At 44.7% G+C, this 18,308-nt stretch overlaps 1 protein-coding gene across 2 annotated transcripts in view; it reads left to right on the top strand.

Annotated features, from left to right (window-relative positions):
* MTMR2 (myotubularin related protein 2) overlaps positions 1 to 18,308 on the top strand; it is a 62,768-nt gene that overhangs the window by 41,653 nt on the left and 2,807 nt on the right. The window contains exons 6-14 of one of the 2 annotated variants that reach the window (XM_066544725.1): positions 1,363 to 1,464; positions 2,170 to 2,253; positions 9,008 to 9,157; positions 9,953 to 10,141; positions 12,213 to 12,398; positions 13,275 to 13,481; positions 15,050 to 15,142; positions 16,513 to 16,626; positions 18,006 to 18,182. In XM_066544725.1, the coding sequence (XP_066400822.1) occupies positions 1,363 to 1,464; positions 2,170 to 2,253; positions 9,008 to 9,157; positions 9,953 to 10,141; positions 12,213 to 12,398; positions 13,275 to 13,481; positions 15,050 to 15,142; positions 16,513 to 16,626; positions 18,006 to 18,182 (1,302 nt within the window). The remainder of the gene's footprint in view (positions 1 to 1,362; positions 1,465 to 2,169; positions 2,254 to 9,007; positions 9,158 to 9,952; positions 10,142 to 12,212; positions 12,399 to 13,274; positions 13,482 to 15,049; positions 15,143 to 16,512; positions 16,627 to 18,005; positions 18,183 to 18,308) is intronic. The other variant, XM_066544727.1, reaches the window with a different exon arrangement.

The raw sequence follows: 18,308 nt of genomic DNA, 5'->3' as shown, positions 1-18,308 counted from the left end.
CACATAGGAAGAGCTGGATTCAGAACCTTGTAAGTCTTGGGCTGTTTAGAGCTTGTCAGAGCCCCTCAATGCTAAAAGGATGCTGGATAAGAGCAGATGGAGGAATGAATAGGAATCCCAAAGTGTTCTGGTCACTGCTGTGATTTTGAGGCACCAGGAAGCTAAGCAGACTGTCAAGCTGTGGGTGTGCTGAGTCAGGACCAGTTACTACAATCTGTACCAAATAATCCAGCTGCTCCCTTGTCCTATGAGAGTCATAATCCGCCCTGGCTAACACAGGGTGGGGTGCTTGTGCTGGCAAGCTAATTTGTTCCCTGTTTTGATCTGGATTCCTAGTCCTCAGCCATTTTGTCTATAAGCACACTTGGTCAGGTTTGGAGTGAATGGTATCATCATGTATGGGAAACTCAGGCACAAACTATAGGATGGGTGTTTTGGCCCTTTATAGCCTATTTATATATTTCAGCCTGCTTCACCAGGATATGCACAGCAGCTTAGTGTAATAACAGAGTGGTACAGATACATCTTATGCATCCTGAAAAGCTCTCTGTCTGAGACCAGTCATGTAATCCCTGTGAGGAAGCAAATGCTTCAGCTGTTTATCTCGTTCTCTGACTTGCACTACCATCTTCATGTACTTGAACTTGATAGCTCATTTCCTTTTGATAAGTTTTAGACTCTTTACTGCAAGCATTTTAGTTGCAGGCTTGACTGGAAAAACTTAGAGATGTTTTATTTACTTTCCAAATTTGGTTTTGTAGATGACTATGGAAAGGAGGTCCTGAATGACCCCTTTTTGTCTAAACTGTGCTGCTGTGCAAAGTGGAGGAGTTCTTGGTTTCAAGACATCCTCTTGAGTGCTCTGAGAGGTGGAAGCTTTAAAGGGAGATGGTATTGGATGCTTTGCACCCAGCTGGCTCTTCTTGGGGCCTCTATGTGCAGTAGCTCTGTGGAGTTGCTTTGTTAGGCCATCCCCTCCAGTGGTCTTTATGGCACTGCTTGGTGTGAGAGCTCAGTGACAGCCAAGGATGTCTGTCTCACAAAGTCCTGCCAGTCAAACATAGCTTTTTCCTCAGCAGCGCTCTCCCAAGACTTTCGGCAGGTGGAGAGCTTCATGTGAAGGCAAGATGCTGTGGTCAGGCACAGCTGTGCCCTCCCTCAGCTGCTCTGCTGTTGTTGGAGGCTGTAGACAAGCCCCTCAACCAAACCCAATGTTGCAACACAACGTTGTTCAAAGTATTAAATCAGTGCTAGAAGGAGCATTGTCATGTGACCCCGTTTTAAATTCTGCCTTTTGGATTTTCCTTGGATTTTGAAGTGGCTCAGAAATTTGCAACTTGATTTCCCTCTTTTTTCCCCTAGGATATTCGAAACTTGCGGTTTGCTCATAAGCCTGAAGGGAGAACTAGACGATCCATATTTGAGAACCTAATGAAATATGCTTTTCCAGTTTCAAATAATCTGGTAAGTGTCTTCTCATCAGCTTTTTCCAAAAGACATAGAGTAGCAGTAAACTGTTTTGTTCTGTCCCATCTACTTAATACAGCATTCACGTGGGGTGCATTTTCTTGAGGGATGAGAAGTGCTGGTTTTCAAATCTGTTTTAAACTTAATTCTGTAGGAGTTTAGATCATATAGGAAACAGGAAAAATCTGTTACAGTGCCTTTTTTCATGCATGGGGAACGACTTACTGATAAAGCCTTGTAACAGAGGGAAAGTACTCAAACAGAGGGAAAGTACTCAAAACACAGTGACATCCGTCAGGGGTTCGCAGCTAATGGTGACTGCAGTGCCTCAAATCTGGAATGCAGCCCTCGTGTTCTCTAGTGTTATGACACTGAAATTGTTTCAAATGTTGAAAGGCTCTGGTTGTTAATCTGTAAGAGCATTCTTGCCTAAGTAGTTTTATCTTGTCTCCTTAATAACAAACTTCTTTTGTCTGTGAAGTACTAGGTAATAGCCAAGCAAGATCAGGGACGTATTGGAAGGTATATTGTTGTACTAATTACCTGCTACAGTGAGAGTGTTAATTTTTTTTTTATAAAACCCTGAAAGAAAAGTAATGGTGGGGAAAAAGAAGGGTCAGTCGTTAATTACTATTTGAGATATCAAACATCATATAAATGGGCTCTGAGTGGGCTCTTGAAGGTAAATTTTCTTTCTTTCAGCCACTTTTTGCCTTTGAGTACAAAGAGGTTTTCCCAGAAAATGGATGGAAAGTGTATGACCCAACTTGGGAGTACAGAAGACAGGTGGGTATTGTGCCACATCCTTCCTCATCCTCTGATCTTCAGAAACAAGGGTCTGTGCAGTGATAAAATTACAGATTACATGGAGCAGAGAATGATTCTGCTGAAAAATGCTGTGCAGGCTTGGCTAGGATGTTGTTTTTCACACTGCAGTGCTTGTTGAGAGCAGTACAGCTTTAGAGATAGAGGCATCCACTGCTGGACATCAGGTGGCAGAGAGCTGACTTAAGGCTCAGCTAGAAAGAGCTAATGCTCTGGCTTGGTGATCAGGTACTGCTGGCAGTGGGGAATGGAGGGTGCATGTTCCAGGTACATGCATCCCATTGTTGAGTTTCACATCTCAGTGCTTTCTTGTATTGGTTTTAATTCTTTCCAGGTTTTCCTGTCTGAAACTGCAACTTGGGAGGAAAAAATTAAGTGTGGAATGCCTTTACTATCTTAGGCATGGGCAAGGCATGCCTTCTCAGCATAGGGATCAGCCTAGAGAGTACTGTTATTTACAGTTATGTGTGTCCAGAGTAGACGGATCAAAGGTATTAATGATTATTAATGTGACAGGCTGTTGGTTAGGAATACTGTGGTGAAAACTTGAGTAGTCCTCTGGGAGTAAAAGATGGGAGAATTTTGATTTTTATAATGAAATCACTCCTGTCATAAAATTCTCAAGTAGAAAAAGGAGCATGATTTGGTGGCACATTTGCCCTGGACACAATAAGCTTCAGTCTCCTCCAGATCCATGAGAATAAAATCAATTTTCTATTGTAAAATTAAGACATTTTAAACAATGCAATTTAAAGATTTATTTGGGTCTTTCTCATCAAATCAAACAATACCAGACCTCTGTCCCAGCCTAGTTGTTCATCTGATTCCCAGAATCCAAAACCTAAGGATTCATTTTTCTAGCTCTAGCCTTCTAAAAGCTGGGCATGCCTTCTAAATTGGTTATCTAGGCCTGTCATTAACAGATGGGAGAGAGTGCTTCACTGTTGGGGGTGATTTGTTCTCTCCTAAAATAGCTGCCTAAGATAGATTGCTGGCTTCTAGACTGCTAATGGGAAGCGAGATGTATCTTACTGTGTCCTACTGTATGCTGCCTTCAGTGCAAAGGAGTGTATTTTGCAATGAGATGCCACAATCTAAAATCCTGGTCAAGACAAACTCCAATCGTTTGTAATCACTTTGTCTCTAAGGTCAACTTGAGCATAAGATCAGATAATGCAGTGCTTATTGCTTTGTTTAGACTTTACCTCCTTCTTGGTAGTTATTTAATGGGAAGATCTGCTTGTAGAGAAGGATTTGCAACCCAAGCTATTTGAGCAAGACACTTCTTTGTAGGGTTGAAAATTTTGGAATAACAACTAAAAGAATACCTGTGCTATCAAAGTAATCTCCCCTGGAAAGCACAGCCTTCACTCAGCCAAGGATCAGTCAAAACAGGTGAAGTATACAAAAGACATTTTTATAACACCTGGGAAGAGGAAATTAGATAATTTCAATGTAGATTATTTCACTTTCTAATTCCTGGCATGTCAGTTTTTATGATAGAAGCTTTTCTGTCCGTATTAGTTTTTATACTGTGATTTGGTACACCTTAAATTTGTCAGGAATTCGGTGACATGGTGGAAGAATACATGTGTTTGCATGCCTGTGATTTGCAGCTCTTCATGGCCTTTCTGTAAAGCGATGACAAAGCTGAGGCATTGTTGCAGTGTGTACTTGTGCTGTGGCCTGCTTCTTTGCTGTTTGTGAGTGGGAAGGACAAACTTGCCTGACTGCTTCTATGTCAAGAAACCAAGCTAATGTCCATATGCCGAAGCCCATGGTCATTTCCTTACACTGGTAACTGCAAAAGCAAATTCAAAGCAGGATTTTTTCCAGCCATAGCCTTTCTGAGTTTTACCCATGATGAGCCACAATCACTACCATTCCAGATCACACAATCCATCTGCTCCAGTTCCTTATCTTCAAAAGTGACCAACACCAGCTGCTGAAGAAGAAGCAAGCCATACTGCAGTGGATGTTTATGTTGTGATCTGTCCAGGAGGAGAATTTCATCCCTTTTGTCTGATTGATTTAGGTCCTGCAGCACGATGCTTTATGTCCCCTCCAAAACTTTTAGGTATTTCAGTCTGTTTATTTAATTCCAGTGTTTGTAACTATGGATGTTCAATTTATCTGTGTGAGTGTCGTAGCCTTTTTTCTTAATCCAACCAGGTTCTGCTAAAGCAATAACAAATACTACAGTAAATCAGGATTATGTCTTGAAATGGCAGCAGGGATTCGTTAACAGTGAAACAAAACTGGCATCATCAAATCAGATAATGGGATTACCTGTCTCTGACTCTATGAATTGTGATCAGAAATAGAAAAGCAGGACATATGCACTGTCAGCAGGACCTTCTGGAATTGGTTTAGAAACTGTTAGAGAAGGGCTGGCCTAGGGCATCAGCAGCCCAGCAGCATGGCCAGGCATTAACTTGCTATATCTTAGGCCAGGTCAGTCTTTTCCCTGTGGGAGCAGGAACACATGGGGAGGGGAATGGAGCATAAGTAAACTCCAACTACCAGGCATCCAGAAAAGGCTTTTAGACCAGGATCCATGGTAATTTCTATGTCCATACTGGTATACATGTCAAGTTTGAGGGTGCTATTGTTTATTTATTACAATTTTTATTAAAATTAATAGAAATATGTTGAGATGATAGCAACTGTAGCAATTAGGAAAGATAGTCAGTAAACCCCTAACTTCCCCGTTAGCATTCTTGGGAAGGATGGAAATATGTAACTTATTAAAAATCTGTGATTGTGTAAAACTATGGGGAGTAATAAACAACCTGTAGAGAACAAAAGGAACTCAGAGAGGTTTGAGATTTAGTTGGTAAATGGAATCACATGTGGCAAATGAAATTTAAAACTGAAATTGCTCCCTGATTTTTATTACACATGGGCTGGCAGAATATAAAACAGAATTGCAAAGTGAATAAGACTCACTTGAAACCAAAAGTCCTTAAGATGCCTTTGGAGTAACTTAAAGCTTTATTTTCCTTAATAAGGTGGGGAGCATTTGGAAAATATTACAAGAGGTTGTGAAGTTGTGTGATGTTTCCCTACAAAAGTCATTCTTGTCTAATATCCTTTGCTCTGGTCATATCTACTGGGGAGCCACAGTCTAAGGCTGTTGCTGGTTGCTGCTTTTGGAGAAATCATGTCAAAACTAATAACTCAGAAGAACTGACTTGTTTTGAGGATTAAAGTGCCCAGCATTAGTATACAAGCAGAGTGAGAAAGGTAGAGCTTGGTAACATCATCCTCCAGAGGATTGTTAGGTGTAACTTAGGGGAGCAAAGTGAGGATTGAATGTTAAATGTCCCATGGTTTAACTGAGGTCCTGCTTATGCTGTGTATGTCTCTGCTGCAGAACAGATCACAGCTCTCTGGGGCTGAGTGGGCACAGCCTGGGCTCAGTAAATGGCAGAGGGACTAGCTTGGCTCTGCAGCTGTATCCTGAGCTGCCTGCTGCAGATCAAGGTGCACTTACATGTGGAAGCTCAGCGTGGATCTCTGAGATCCACAGAGAGATGGACTCTCTCTCCGTAGAGAGGTGTGACGGCATGTAACTACAGCAAGGAAATTTTTTTTTTCCTGTCAGTGAAGGATCCTCTTGTGCTTAACCTTAACCATATGCTTTGCAAGGTGGTGATGTCGGTGCTGTGCTGGTGTGGCTTCAACAGTTTTTCCCTGCAAACAAATCTTCTGCAACATCAAGTGTAGATCAAGTGATAACCAAACCCAAGTCATTACGGTAAGGCATGAAGGTCTTACCTAGAGGGAAACCAAGTCTAGTTTGTGTGTGGGGAGGACACAAAGGCTGTGTCTCTATGGTTAGATGATACAGTTGTAAGGAGTGTTCCCAAGCACAGGGGCGAGTTTCAGGCATAGCTACAGACCAGGCTGTTACCATCCCTCTTTTGAGTGAGTGTGTTTGAGCATCTTCAGCCATGCACAAAGGTCCTGTGGTGCAAGTTAAGGATCACTAGTGGCATTTTGGACAAAATATCCTGTTTGGAGGATAAATGAGTTTATTAGTACAGATGTGAGGTGTGTTGGTTCACCTGGGCTCAGTGAAAATGATCATGGGTATATTTAATTTATGACTATACGTGTGGCTTTGCTGCCTTCCTTAGTTTGCCCTCTGGCAGCCACCTGACATATGAATTCCCCTAGAATCAGGGGCTGCTAGCAGCATTAATTTACCTGAAGAAGACAGACCCATGCAGAAGTCTCTGGTCACTAATGTGGACATGCCATGTGCCCTGGCAGCTTCAGGATGATCACAACCTGCTTTTAGGGAGGCTTGCCTGAGTTCCTCCTGCAGGTGCACAGGCAGGCAGCACCCTGAGCCACTCCTTACCCTACAGAGACCAATTGAATTACATCTGTAACAGTTTTGTTTCATAGTGGGCTTTTGGGTGCTTACAACTTACCGGGAAGCAGTGAAATGCATCTTAGATGAGGAAATACCAGTGTGCCTTATATCACGTTTAGCTTTTTTTATTGATTCCAGCTGGAGAAAGGGCAAATCTGAAGGAGCACGAATAAATGCAGAAGCTACACTGCATTATGGCAAACGTCCAAGGAAGATGCAAATTCAGCTTCTCTTCTAGCCCACTTGGCTTATTTCTGTTTGCTTCCAGTCCTTAGAGAAAGTCACGATCCGAATCCAAAGCGTTCTGGGTGGTGCTGTGATTCAAGGCTCCTGGGCCAGGGAAAAGTAGACATTCCCCACGAGGCAAAAGAAATTTGAATGCTGACACACAGCATCTTTTCTTTCTTTGGGAGCTCATCATGGACTTTTCTGGTCTGGGCTATTGCAGAGGAAAGATTTCCTTCAAATTTGTCAGTGTGGCGGCTGAAAGACCTAGAGCTTTGGAGAGCTTTAGAGCTCAGTTCTGACCCAAGCAGTGTGTTCTGAAGCCACACTGTGAAGGGGGTGCTTTCCAATGCCCACTCCTTGGTCTTCTCCATAAGCATTGGTAGAGCTGCTGGGTAAAATGAAAAGGAGCCTTTCTTTTGTGTAGCTGCTTGTTAGCTCCCATTTTTCTTGCCAAGACTGTGCTGACAGGGTAATTTTCATTTGGATTTGGGGGAGGTGAAATTTTCAGGAATTCCTTATGAATCATGTGCTTCTTAGGACAGGACTGAGAACTAATTAGCCATTAGTCCACTTCCAAGTAGTAAACAGATTGGTGACTGGCAAGAGTCTGGCTATTTCCTGGCTGGCAGCAGAGCTGGTGGGCCCAGCAGACTCCATTCTTGCTGTGTACAGCAGGTAGACCTCTGAGCATGTTTTACCCATCAGTAAGCTTGAACTGGGCACGCACACTGCTTGATGTCTGGTTCTGCCAATAATTCTTCAGCTTCAGACTGGGTCAAAAATAGCTTTCCTTTAGGCCTTTGAGGTGATCCTTGTAGTAACATTGCCTTCCCAGGGAGGGCCAAAGGACAGCAGTGGTTCACAAAGCAGAGTGTGTGACTGATACTAGACAGAAGGTCTGGCCTCCCCTCAGATTTCTAACCATGACCTCTTTTGACAGCATGACTCACCACTGGGATGGGCGACCGGCCGCAGTCTGTGAGGGTCAGCCATAATTATCACAGCTCGTCTGACCCGTGTTAGATGTGCTGTTGATTTCCTGTGGGAGCTGTGACAGTGGTGATCAGTGTCCCACCACCCTGCTTTAAAATGGAGTAGTGTTCATTAGAACAGAGGCATGTATTGTGTAAGGAGTTGATGTTCCCCTAAAACACACTCGGTGCTTCAGAGCCTGGCCATGTTTGCTGCAGCAGCTGTGTCTTCCCCATAGAGATGCTTTGTGTCACTGCTCACCCCTGCTGCAGTAGGGGTCTGTTTAAATCTCTCCTTGCAGGCAGCTGCACCAGCCACTCCCTGTTGGTCTGTTCTCTCCCAGCTTCAGCCACACCACGTCTGCAGGTTGTCATGGTCATCCCCATTGTGCTTCAGGTGTTACTTGGAGATTGTTGTCTGGGAAGCTGTTGAGTGGCTTCCCCATCAGGGCATGCTGAGCTGTGTGATGTCTGTGTGGAGATTCCCTGCTCTCCCAGCCCAAGTCCTCAGTTCAACCAGAGAGCTTAGTGTGATGGAAACATGGGAGCTGCGTATCACATACAGTCATGCAAACAGAGACATACATTTGTTAAGCTTTTGGTGTTTTTAGAGGTTTGCACAGTTGTGCCACAAACACTGAACTAAGCCCAAATCAGGCTTTTTGGGGTGTTTTACTGCCTGTTCTCCCTTCTCCCCCTTCCCTCCATCCTGTCTGGTAACTCCATTTTGTATCCCCAGTTTTCACTCAACACATTTGAACTAAGTGCCATGTGGGGACTGAGTTCGTCACCCATTCTGTCCTGCTCCTGGCTCTCCTGTAAGCCCATAATGAGGCTGGGAGGTATCTTAAAGTTGAGCTCAGGGTGTGTTGCTACATTTGTAGCCTCCACAGTTCCTTTGCCATAGGTGACCCTGCCTGAAGCCCAGCTTCCCTGCTCTTCAGTGACTTGAGCAAAACATCCACCTCTCTGGGGAGAGACGTGAAATGCAAGTTACCAAGATAATGCATTCCTGGGTGCCAGCCCTAAATGACCTTCATTAACAAAAGTTGCCTTGAATTTCAGGTCTGGGCATTTGTCTGTGCTGAGGTCTCAGAGCAACTCATTTGCTAACCTGCATTTTCCTCTTTAGGGAATTCCCAATGAAAGCTGGAGGCTGACCAAGATTAACGAGCGCTACGAGCTGTGTGATACGTACCCTGCCATTCTAGCCGTGCCTGTAAACATTCCTGACGAGGAGTTAAAGAGAGTGGCATCCTTCAGGTCCAGAGGACGCATACCAGTGCGTGGGACAGAAAAAGCCACATTGATGTGGTTTGGTTACACATACCTTTGGGCAATAAGTAATACCAAGATCAGGCTGAGTAGATTCCAGGGAGCAAATAAATGGTCAGAAGATAATAAAAGTGACAACAACGTGTTTGAGGACATAGAAAATAACAGTATCTGCTGAAACTACTGTTGAGAAAGAGATGTAGACTAAACCAAAACTAGAAGATAAGATAATTTAGCACAACTCAGACCAAATCTCAGTTCAGTTCCTGGGAAACACAAGGCAGCCCTGTTTGGCTGTTTACAATTGTCTGGCCTACTCTGACTTTCAGGACAGAGAAATATGTAGTGATAGTCTTGATGAGAGCATTTATTTAATGAAATTAAGACAAAGCACATTGGTATGATGATTATTTCAGAGGTACCTGAAAAGGTACTTGTTTACTCCTCAAGTCTATAGGAAATACAGTCTGTTCCTAAAGTGCTTAACTTTTACATGGTGTAACATAAAGTTAGACACAGCCCACATACTGACTCACACAACAGCCAGAAAAACCAGTCTGCATCATATTTAGAAGTCAGACTCAAATAATTTGATCACCTTTTGTTTGTTCAAACTTTGGGAATGCCACCAGAATGAATAAAGACAGAAGGGTTCTTTCTTTCATTCAGTTGTGATGTAATAGAATCCAGGCTTCTGGAATCCTCTGATAGAGAATCCCAGAGCAAGCCATTACAGATAATTTACTTCATTGGTTTAATGAATCCCATTTTTCCTTTATTTATTTCCCATTTGTTTCTGAAGGTCTTGTCATGGATTCACCCAGAAAGTCAAGCAACGATCACGCGCTGTAGCCAGCCCATGGTGGGAGTGAGTGGCAAGCGGAGCAAGGAAGATGAAAAGTACCTTCAAGCCATCATGGATTCTAATGCCCAGTCCCATAAAATCTTCATATTTGATGCAAGGCCTAGTGTGAATGCCGTAGCCAATAAGGTTGGGTACTTTTTCCTCTGTCTAAAACCAGGAATGTAATAATTTAGAGCACATTTCCCACCACCATTTCATATTATTCTAAAGGATCACAAGGGTTTACCAGTGCAGAAGAAGTCTGAATGCAATGATCTGAGACTTTTATACCTTCACTGGTATCTGTAAGATATCACGTGTGACTGCTGATGATCCATTATATTAATTTACAATGGGAAATGACATTGGAAAGGAAAAAAAAATTGAAGTAGTTCTGAGGTCAGACTCTAGCAGCCTACACCTTGTGTATCACCATTTTTCAATTCACATGGTTGAAAGACTGCTTCCTCCAACACGGCTCAGAGCCCTGTCCAATCTGACCTTGAACATTTCCAGGAATGAGGCATCTACCACTGTTCTGGAAAACCTGCTCCAGTGTTTTACCACCCTTATTGTGAAAAAATTCTTCTTTATGTCTAGTCTGAATCTACCCTCTATTACTTTCAAACCATTACTGCTTGTCCTATCATAGCAGGCCCAACTAAAATATCTATCCCCATCTTTCTTATAAGCTTCTTTTAAGTACTGGAAGGCTGCTATAAGGTCTCTCCAGGGCCTTCTCTTCTCAGCCTTTCCTCACAGGAGAGGTGCTCCAGACCTCTGATCATCTTTGTGGATTTGATCCAACAGGACCTTGTCTTTCCTGTGCTGGTTCCCCAGAGCTGGACACAGCCCTGCAGGTGGGGTCTCAGCAGAGCAGAGCAGAGGGGCAGATTCCCCTCCCTGGCCCTGCTGCCCACGCTGCTTTGGATCAGTCCAGGACAGGATTGGCTGCCTGGGCTGGGAGTGCCCATGGCTGGATCATGTCCAGCCTCTCACCCACCAGCATTCCCAAGTCCTTCTGGGCAGGGCTGCTCTGATCTGTTCATCCCCCAGCCTGAGCTGATGCAAGGGGTTGCCCCAGCCCAGGTGCAGCACCTTGCACTTGGTCTTGTTAAACTTCATGGGGTTCCCATGGACCCACTTCCTGAGCTTGTCCAGGTCCCTCTGGATGGCACCCCATCCTTCAGGAGTGTCAGCTGTACCACTCAGCTTGGTGTCATCTGCACACCTGACGAGGGTGCACTTGATCCTTCTGTTTGTGTCACTGATGAAGATATTAAACAGCACTAGTCCCAGTACAGACTCCTCAGAGATGCCACTTGTCACTGCCTGGGCATTGAGCAATCCAGAGCACTACCCTCTGGATGTGATTATCCAGTTTCTCATTCATCAAACTGTCTGTCCGTCATCCCCAGTCTAGAAAGAAGGATGTTGTGGGGAACTGAGGCTTTACAGCCTCAGTTCAAGGGCTTTACAGAAGTCCAGGTAGATGACACCCATAGCCCTTCCCTGTCCGCTGCTGTAGTCTCTCCATCATAAAGGCCACTGGGCTGCTCAGGCAGGATTTGCCCTTGGTGAAGCTGTGCTGGCTATCCTGAATCAGCTCCCTGTCCTCCACATGCCCTAGCATATCTTCTAGAAGGATCTGTTCCATGATCCTGCCAGGCACAGAGGTGAGGCTGACATTTCAGTAGTTCCCAGGGTCCATCATTCTACCCTTCTAAAAATTGCGTTCCATGCCATCACTTTAAGCTTTGTTTTAATGGTGGAGCTGCTTTGTTGCAGTAAAGATCTTTTTTTTTCTTTTTTCTTTTTTTTTAATCTGCCTTTCCCACTACTTAGGGAAGGCAATTAGTGTGTGGGTTATCCTCCTCTGTAATAGTATGGTAAATTTTTAAATGATAGATTAGCAAATGTAATGAGTTAACAGCTTGAATGGGGATAAATTATAATTACAGAGGAAAAGAAGGCTTGTAATGTGATATTCTTTGGTAAAAATTACAGCATTCATTAGGTATTGCAGAAGAAAGACACAAAGTGTGTGCCTGCACATGTTTTCTCCCAGCTGTAAGATAAAGCCAATGGTTTTTGCCTGCTTTAGATAGCCCAGCCACTGTGGTATTTTGTCAGCTGCTATTTGCTCAGGACAAATGACTGGGATAAAGTACAAAATGTGATTTTCCTTAATGATTTGTATGTGAATTTTGTTCTTCAGGCTAAAGGAGGGGGCTATGAGAGTGAGGATGCCTATCAGAATGCAGAATTAGTGTTCCTGGACATTCACAACATTCATGTTATGAGAGAGTCACTGAGAAAACTGAAAGAAATTGTGTATCCCAATATCGAGGAAACTCACTGGCTGTCTAATTTAGAGTCAACTCACTGGCTGGAGCATATCAAGGTATGCATGTCTGCATCCCCTGCACGTGGCTGAGCAACCACAAGTCCTTACCAGTCTGGGAAAGATATCCAGAGTCAACTCCAGGATTTTCAGTTCCTTGTAAATGTAAAGACTTATAATTTGTTTTCTATTTATAAGTGTTTAAAACCGCAGTTCTTGGAGTGAGGAATCTTAAGGAGATGAAAAGAGGGACAAGGGAGGGGGCTGAAATACTGAAAGATGCTGTTTTGGAAGTGAAGGATGTTCCTGGATGACGTGTAGCTGTGAAAGCTCTGCTTAGAACTCAGGAGTCACAGAGTTTCCAAGTTTTTGGCTCGGCTCCTTGACATCCTGGCATTATTGTGTGGGCCAGACAAGCAAATGCTGGGAGTTTGGGCCCTCTCAGCCTTTCAGGAATCCAAGCAGAGTCAGAATAAGGAGGCAAAATGCTTTGGCTTCTCCAGATGCTGGAACATTTCAAATAATGTTCTTTTCTAAAAATGTCCAGCTTACACTGTTGCTCTGCTGATGCAGGCAGGGGTAGATCTGCGCCTGGGGCAGCTGCAAAGTGATGGCCTTTCCTATCAGACACAACACGCTCCTGCATTTAAATACTGACTTGTCCAAGGACTGAGTTTCATGCAAGGGCTCTTCTACAGTTGTGCCTACACTACAGTTTAGTGCCTACATCTACAGTTCAGATGTGTTGTCATCTTGCTGGAATAGAAAACGTGTTCATCAGTTTTGCCATCCTAGTTATAAAGTAGTTGGAACTGATTTACCATTCTTCTTGAGGCAAGCAGAGCCCTTGGTTTGTCCTGTGCTGTCACTAGCCATTTTTCATTTCTAGTTTCTGTTCCAAAGAGATTTTGTAATGTGTTTCTTCCCTTGTCCTAGCTCATTCTTGCTGGAGCCCTTCGGATTGCTGACAAAGTGGAGTCGGGGAAGACATCGGTGGTGGTGCACTGCAGCGACGGCTGGGACCGCACAGCGCAGCTCACCTCGCTGGCCCTGCTCATGCTGGATGGCTACTACCGCACCATCCGGGGCTTCGAGGTGCTCGTGGAGAAGGAGTGGCTGAGCTTCGGCCACAGATTCCAGCTGGTGAGTCACTAGCCCATGGAGGGCACTGAACAGAATGTTGTTGTCCCTCTTGAAGGATTTTAGACAAGTTTAACGTTTCCTGTGGCAAGTTTCCTGGCTGAACTCACAGAAGAGAGGTGAACGCTGATGTTATTGTTTTCTATCTATAATTCCATTCACCTCTTAACCTCCTTGGGACTGTATTGGTTAGATACAGGGAACAGGTGGTATTTAAATGGTATCTCAGGTGTCTGACTGATAATGTCATGTTCCCATGCTTAGCCTTAAGCTAGCAGTGTGCTTTGGGTTCATTGCTGGCATTTCTGCTGGCAGCTGGCAGAGACCACTGGGCATTTTTTGTCTTTATTTCCAGTTCAGTCCATTTTCTCAGGCTACTTGAGCACCATCATCTAAGAAATACTTTTGTATTGAAGAGGTTTGGGAATTTGTATATAGCCTTGACCTCACAGTTTCTTCAAGCACACTTTATTTTTGGAGAGGCTTCTAATTATTTAGGTGAAAGAGGAGCAGCTTGAGCCTGGACCAAGAGTAGTGTGTGGTTGTGCCCTAGCAGATGGCAGAGAGGCAGCTTTGTGGGCTTGTGACACAGCAGTTTGTTATGGGTTGCACTGATGGGAATTGAGAGAGCTTTTCAGTAGTATCCTTTCAGTCTTGTTGCCATTGTGTTTTGCTCGTAGCTGTTCTCTAGTGGTTGTTAATTTTGCAAGGGCTAGGACAAGGTCTGTGTGGAGCACTTGCAGTGGTGGGTTGCACTGTCAAATGCTCTGAGGAAGGTGGGGAAACTGAGGCACTAATGTGACTGAGGTTCTGCTGTAGCAAAATTTGTTATCTGGTATTTGAGCAATGAGTGTTTTAGCTTCTTCACTGTCTAGGCAAGGAAGATACCAACATTATTTCCTTCGGTGAGGGGAAAACAGTTTTAGGGATCTCTGTTACTTTGACATTCTTATTCTATCTTTGTGCAGTACTTGGGGCTCCCAGGTAATGTATAATCATTAATGATGTACTGTGCTAGTTCTGAGGAGTCGTGCCTCACATGTGCTGGCCACACAGCACGGTCAGGGTTGGAGGCTGCCTCTGGGAATACTGTCATTGCTGCCTCTCTGGAGGTGGCAGGAGATGGGCTGGGCTGGTGTTTGTACAGCTCTTGGCAGCCGCGAGGTGTTGCGTGACGGGTATCACCGCATGCTGTGCCTGTAGGTAGTGCTTGCATCCAGCACCCTCTACTACTGAAGTAGCCAGGACAACAGCTGCAACTGAAGCAAAAAGCATTCTCATTTTTCTTCCTTCTGAACTTTAGCTATTAACTGAAATCAGTGCCAGCATAGCATCTGGAGCCTCTACTCAAACAACTCTTGTTTTAACTTAGCATGAAAATATCCCCATAAAGAATTTTCACTTCAAAGACAAAGAGAGTAGCTGTCCTTTACTCCTTTACCCACTGATATGGACAAAGCAGTATCAGGACTCATTTGAAGTTTTTTAAAGCTGTTGGTAAAGGTTTAGGGGACTGAGAGCAGGCCCCATGAAGCCCTGTGTGACTCGTGTTCTTTGTCCTGCTGTTTCAGAGAGTCGGCCACGGGGACAAGAACCACGCGGACGCGGATCGCTCTCCCGTCTTCCTGCAGTTCATCGACTGCGTCTGGCAAATGACGAGACAGGTACACTGCTAGGTGGCACCCGTGTCCCCAGAGCCATGCACAGTGCACCGAGACATTGTCTGGTGTCTGGACACTGGAATGGTTTCCAAGCTGACCTCTGCAGGCTCTCCTTCCTGGGCTTGTACTCTTGCTTCGATGCTGTCAGCAGGCTTTTTGGGAGTCTGTGTAGCACAGAGCCTGAAAGCAATTGCTAATATAAGTCCCTAGCACAATGGGTGTAACAGATCCCTGTTGCCCCTGCTCAAGCTGATCCTGTAACATGTTCCATTTTAACTTCTTCTGAAGGCAAATGTACTGCTCCCAATTCATAATGTGAGGTACAGAGCTGAGTGCCTCACTTCAGACCTGGCATGGCAAAGGTACAGTCCAGGAGAGATCCCCTGTGTCTGGGAGATTTTTCCCCAGGCACGTGGAGCCTGGAAGGTTTTTTTGGATCTTCTGTGACACAAAAGTCAGCTATGATCAGACAGTCCACTGAAAAAAAGCTAGGCTCACCCTGAGTTAAACCAGGAGGAATGGAAGAGAAGGATGGCACTATATATGGAAGAAAAGGATGCCACTACATATGGCACTGTACCACATCCATGCAGAGAGAAGAGGAGGCTTTACTATCATCAAAAGTCACTTTCATCGTGGTCTGCTTGGATTGCTCCTACAGCTGGGCATCCTGACCTGCAGCTGATGAGGTCAGGATGTCACAACTGGGGCAGCCTGGGAAGAGGGCGGTTGTGAGGGAGGAAGGCCTCCTGCTCTCCTCTCCATCACCCCTGCATGTCTTTGCAGTTCACTGCATTTATTCTTATTGGCCCTCTGAGGAGCTTCAGTTGTCCCTGTCTCAGGGACAGATTGATTCTGCACAGAACTCAGCAACAAACATGGCCTGTGCCCATAGACCTTCTGCTCCTGCTGACCTCTGTCACAAGATGCCTCCCTGCTGTTCCTCTGGGGAGTGCTGTGTTAGGCACCCAGGCTATTTCCATTTGGCCCTGGGAAATTTCCACTTTTTGAATATATTTATTTCACATGTGCCTTTTGTTCACAGTCTGGCTGCATGGCTTGTCATGAGGGACAGGCATAGAAGAGCAAGCTTCAATTTTAAGCAGCACGGAGTGTACATAAACACAGTGCTCTGACCCCTCAAACCTCTGGATTTTGCTCAAAATTCCTCTCTGAACATGCAAAGCAGCTTTCCAAGAGGGAAACTCTTGCTCCTGGAAGGAGCAAATATCCTGAATATCCAGCTAGGCAGGGAACAGGGACAGATCCTGTTCTGGAAATCAAGAAGCCAACTCCTTACCAAGACCACAGCATGGGAGAAAGTTTATTTTCATGTTTTAAATCCTAAACTAATTTTCTATTTCTGCCTGAAGTTTCCTACAGCATTTGAGTTCAATGAGTACTTCCTGATCACCATCCTGGATCACCTGTACAGCTGTTTGTTTGGGACCTTCCTGTGCAGCAGTGAGCAGCAGAGAGTGAAGGAGGTAAGACAGCTTCTCTCCGAGGTAAAAGCCTGTTCCTGATAGCTTTAGCTGGCCAGATATTGCTACAGAAGCTGGTTCCTCACTCAGAGATAGTTGTAGATGTGAGGCTGGGACTTGGGGGATTTTTCTCTTTGCATAAACTGCTATCTGTTGGAGGCTTCATGTTTCAGAGCAGCACCATCTCCTTTCTGGACACGCTGTCTACTTCCAGTTAGTCACTAGTGGTTGAATAGCTCCTGGTACTCCCAGGTAGTGGAAATGCAGCTTTGCTTTGAACTTCAGTTTACTGTAGCCTTCTCTGTGGGAACTGGTGCTTATTTGTCATGCCTTGTCTTTGAGGTGATCCCTTTAGGGTGCTTTTAACTACCTAGTGTGTGCTGTCATTCTGCACACAGAGGTTACAGCAAGTAACTGGTCTTTATGTGTGTTCTTGCTGTGCTTGCATCTTCCCAGGAGAGGACAGCTCTCCTACTATTATTAGGGACATGCCTCTCTGTCCTGCCACAAGCCAGCTTTGCCCTGCAGTCTGGCCAAGGTTTGTTTGCCCAGGGAGGAGTGTAGAGATGTGTACATCCAGACCCAGTCTGGAATTAGAAGGAAAACAATGGCATTTACTCTGTCTCACCTACCTAAGGATGAAGCATTCTGTCACCAAAGGCTGCAGCCTAACAGCACAGAGGTACATGAGGGCAGTGCTGTGTGGACCTGATGTGATTACATGTGTTAGAACATCAGTTAAAAATAATCATAAAAACTAGATGGAAAATAAAAGTGATAGCATTTTACTATTGTGAAATCAGTGTCCCTGTTTCTCTGGAGTCCACAGTGACTGAATAATTACCATTTCCAGGGAAGAAAATCTGCATGCTGTTTGCACATGGGTTTGGGTTTTTTTAAAGGCCTCAGCCTAGTGAAGTACTTAATCTAGAAAGTACTTCAGCACTGGTTTCAGTGGGAGTATTCACAGGCATAATTATTCCACTAGATCAGGGCCTAAGTCAAATGTTTTCTTTTTTTCCTTTGCAATTAAATACACCAGCAAGTCCTCCAGGAGCACTTCAGAGAAGTGAAGTTTAACTAAAGCACCAGGAGCTCACATGCCAGTGTCCCCTTGCTGTAGCAGTGGTGATTCCTGATCTGTGTTGACAGCTGGGTGGGTCAGAGGGGTTGTTCTGTGCCAGGGCGTGTGTGCCTGCCTGCATCCATGTTCTTCGAGTACAAGAACCACCACATCAAAAGAACAGTTTTGGGGGTTTTTTTAAGCTACAAAAAACAACCAGCTCCATATTAATGACAGGCATATGTCTATGCTGCTACAGTTTGTAGATAGCTGGGATTCGTATGGCAAATAAAGCCTCCTCCACCCCCTTCCCTTACAGAGCCTTCCAAAAAAGACTGTATCACTTTGGTCTTACATCAACAGCCAACTGGAAGACTTTACTAACCCCTTGTACGTGAGCTACTCCAACCACGTCCTGTATCCCGTGGCCAGCATGCGCCACCTCGAGCTGTGGGTCGGCTACTACATCCGCTGGAACCCCAGGATGAAGCCTCAGGTACGCCTCTTCCCACTCCTGCTTCCCTCTCTGCTAGTACCAATACTGTTTCTTTGGGGGTCAAGAGCTTTAGGTAATGTACAAACTTATGCTTAAATCTGAAAACAAACACCTAAATTCAAATGC

This window comes from Molothrus aeneus, chromosome 2, assembly GCF_037042795.1.
Source record: "Molothrus aeneus isolate 106 chromosome 2, BPBGC_Maene_1.0, whole genome shotgun sequence".
NCBI lineage: Eukaryota > Metazoa > Chordata > Aves > Passeriformes > Icteridae > Molothrus > Molothrus aeneus.
Note: the sequence above shows the minus strand (reverse complement) of the source record. Positions and strands in the feature narration are given on the sequence as shown.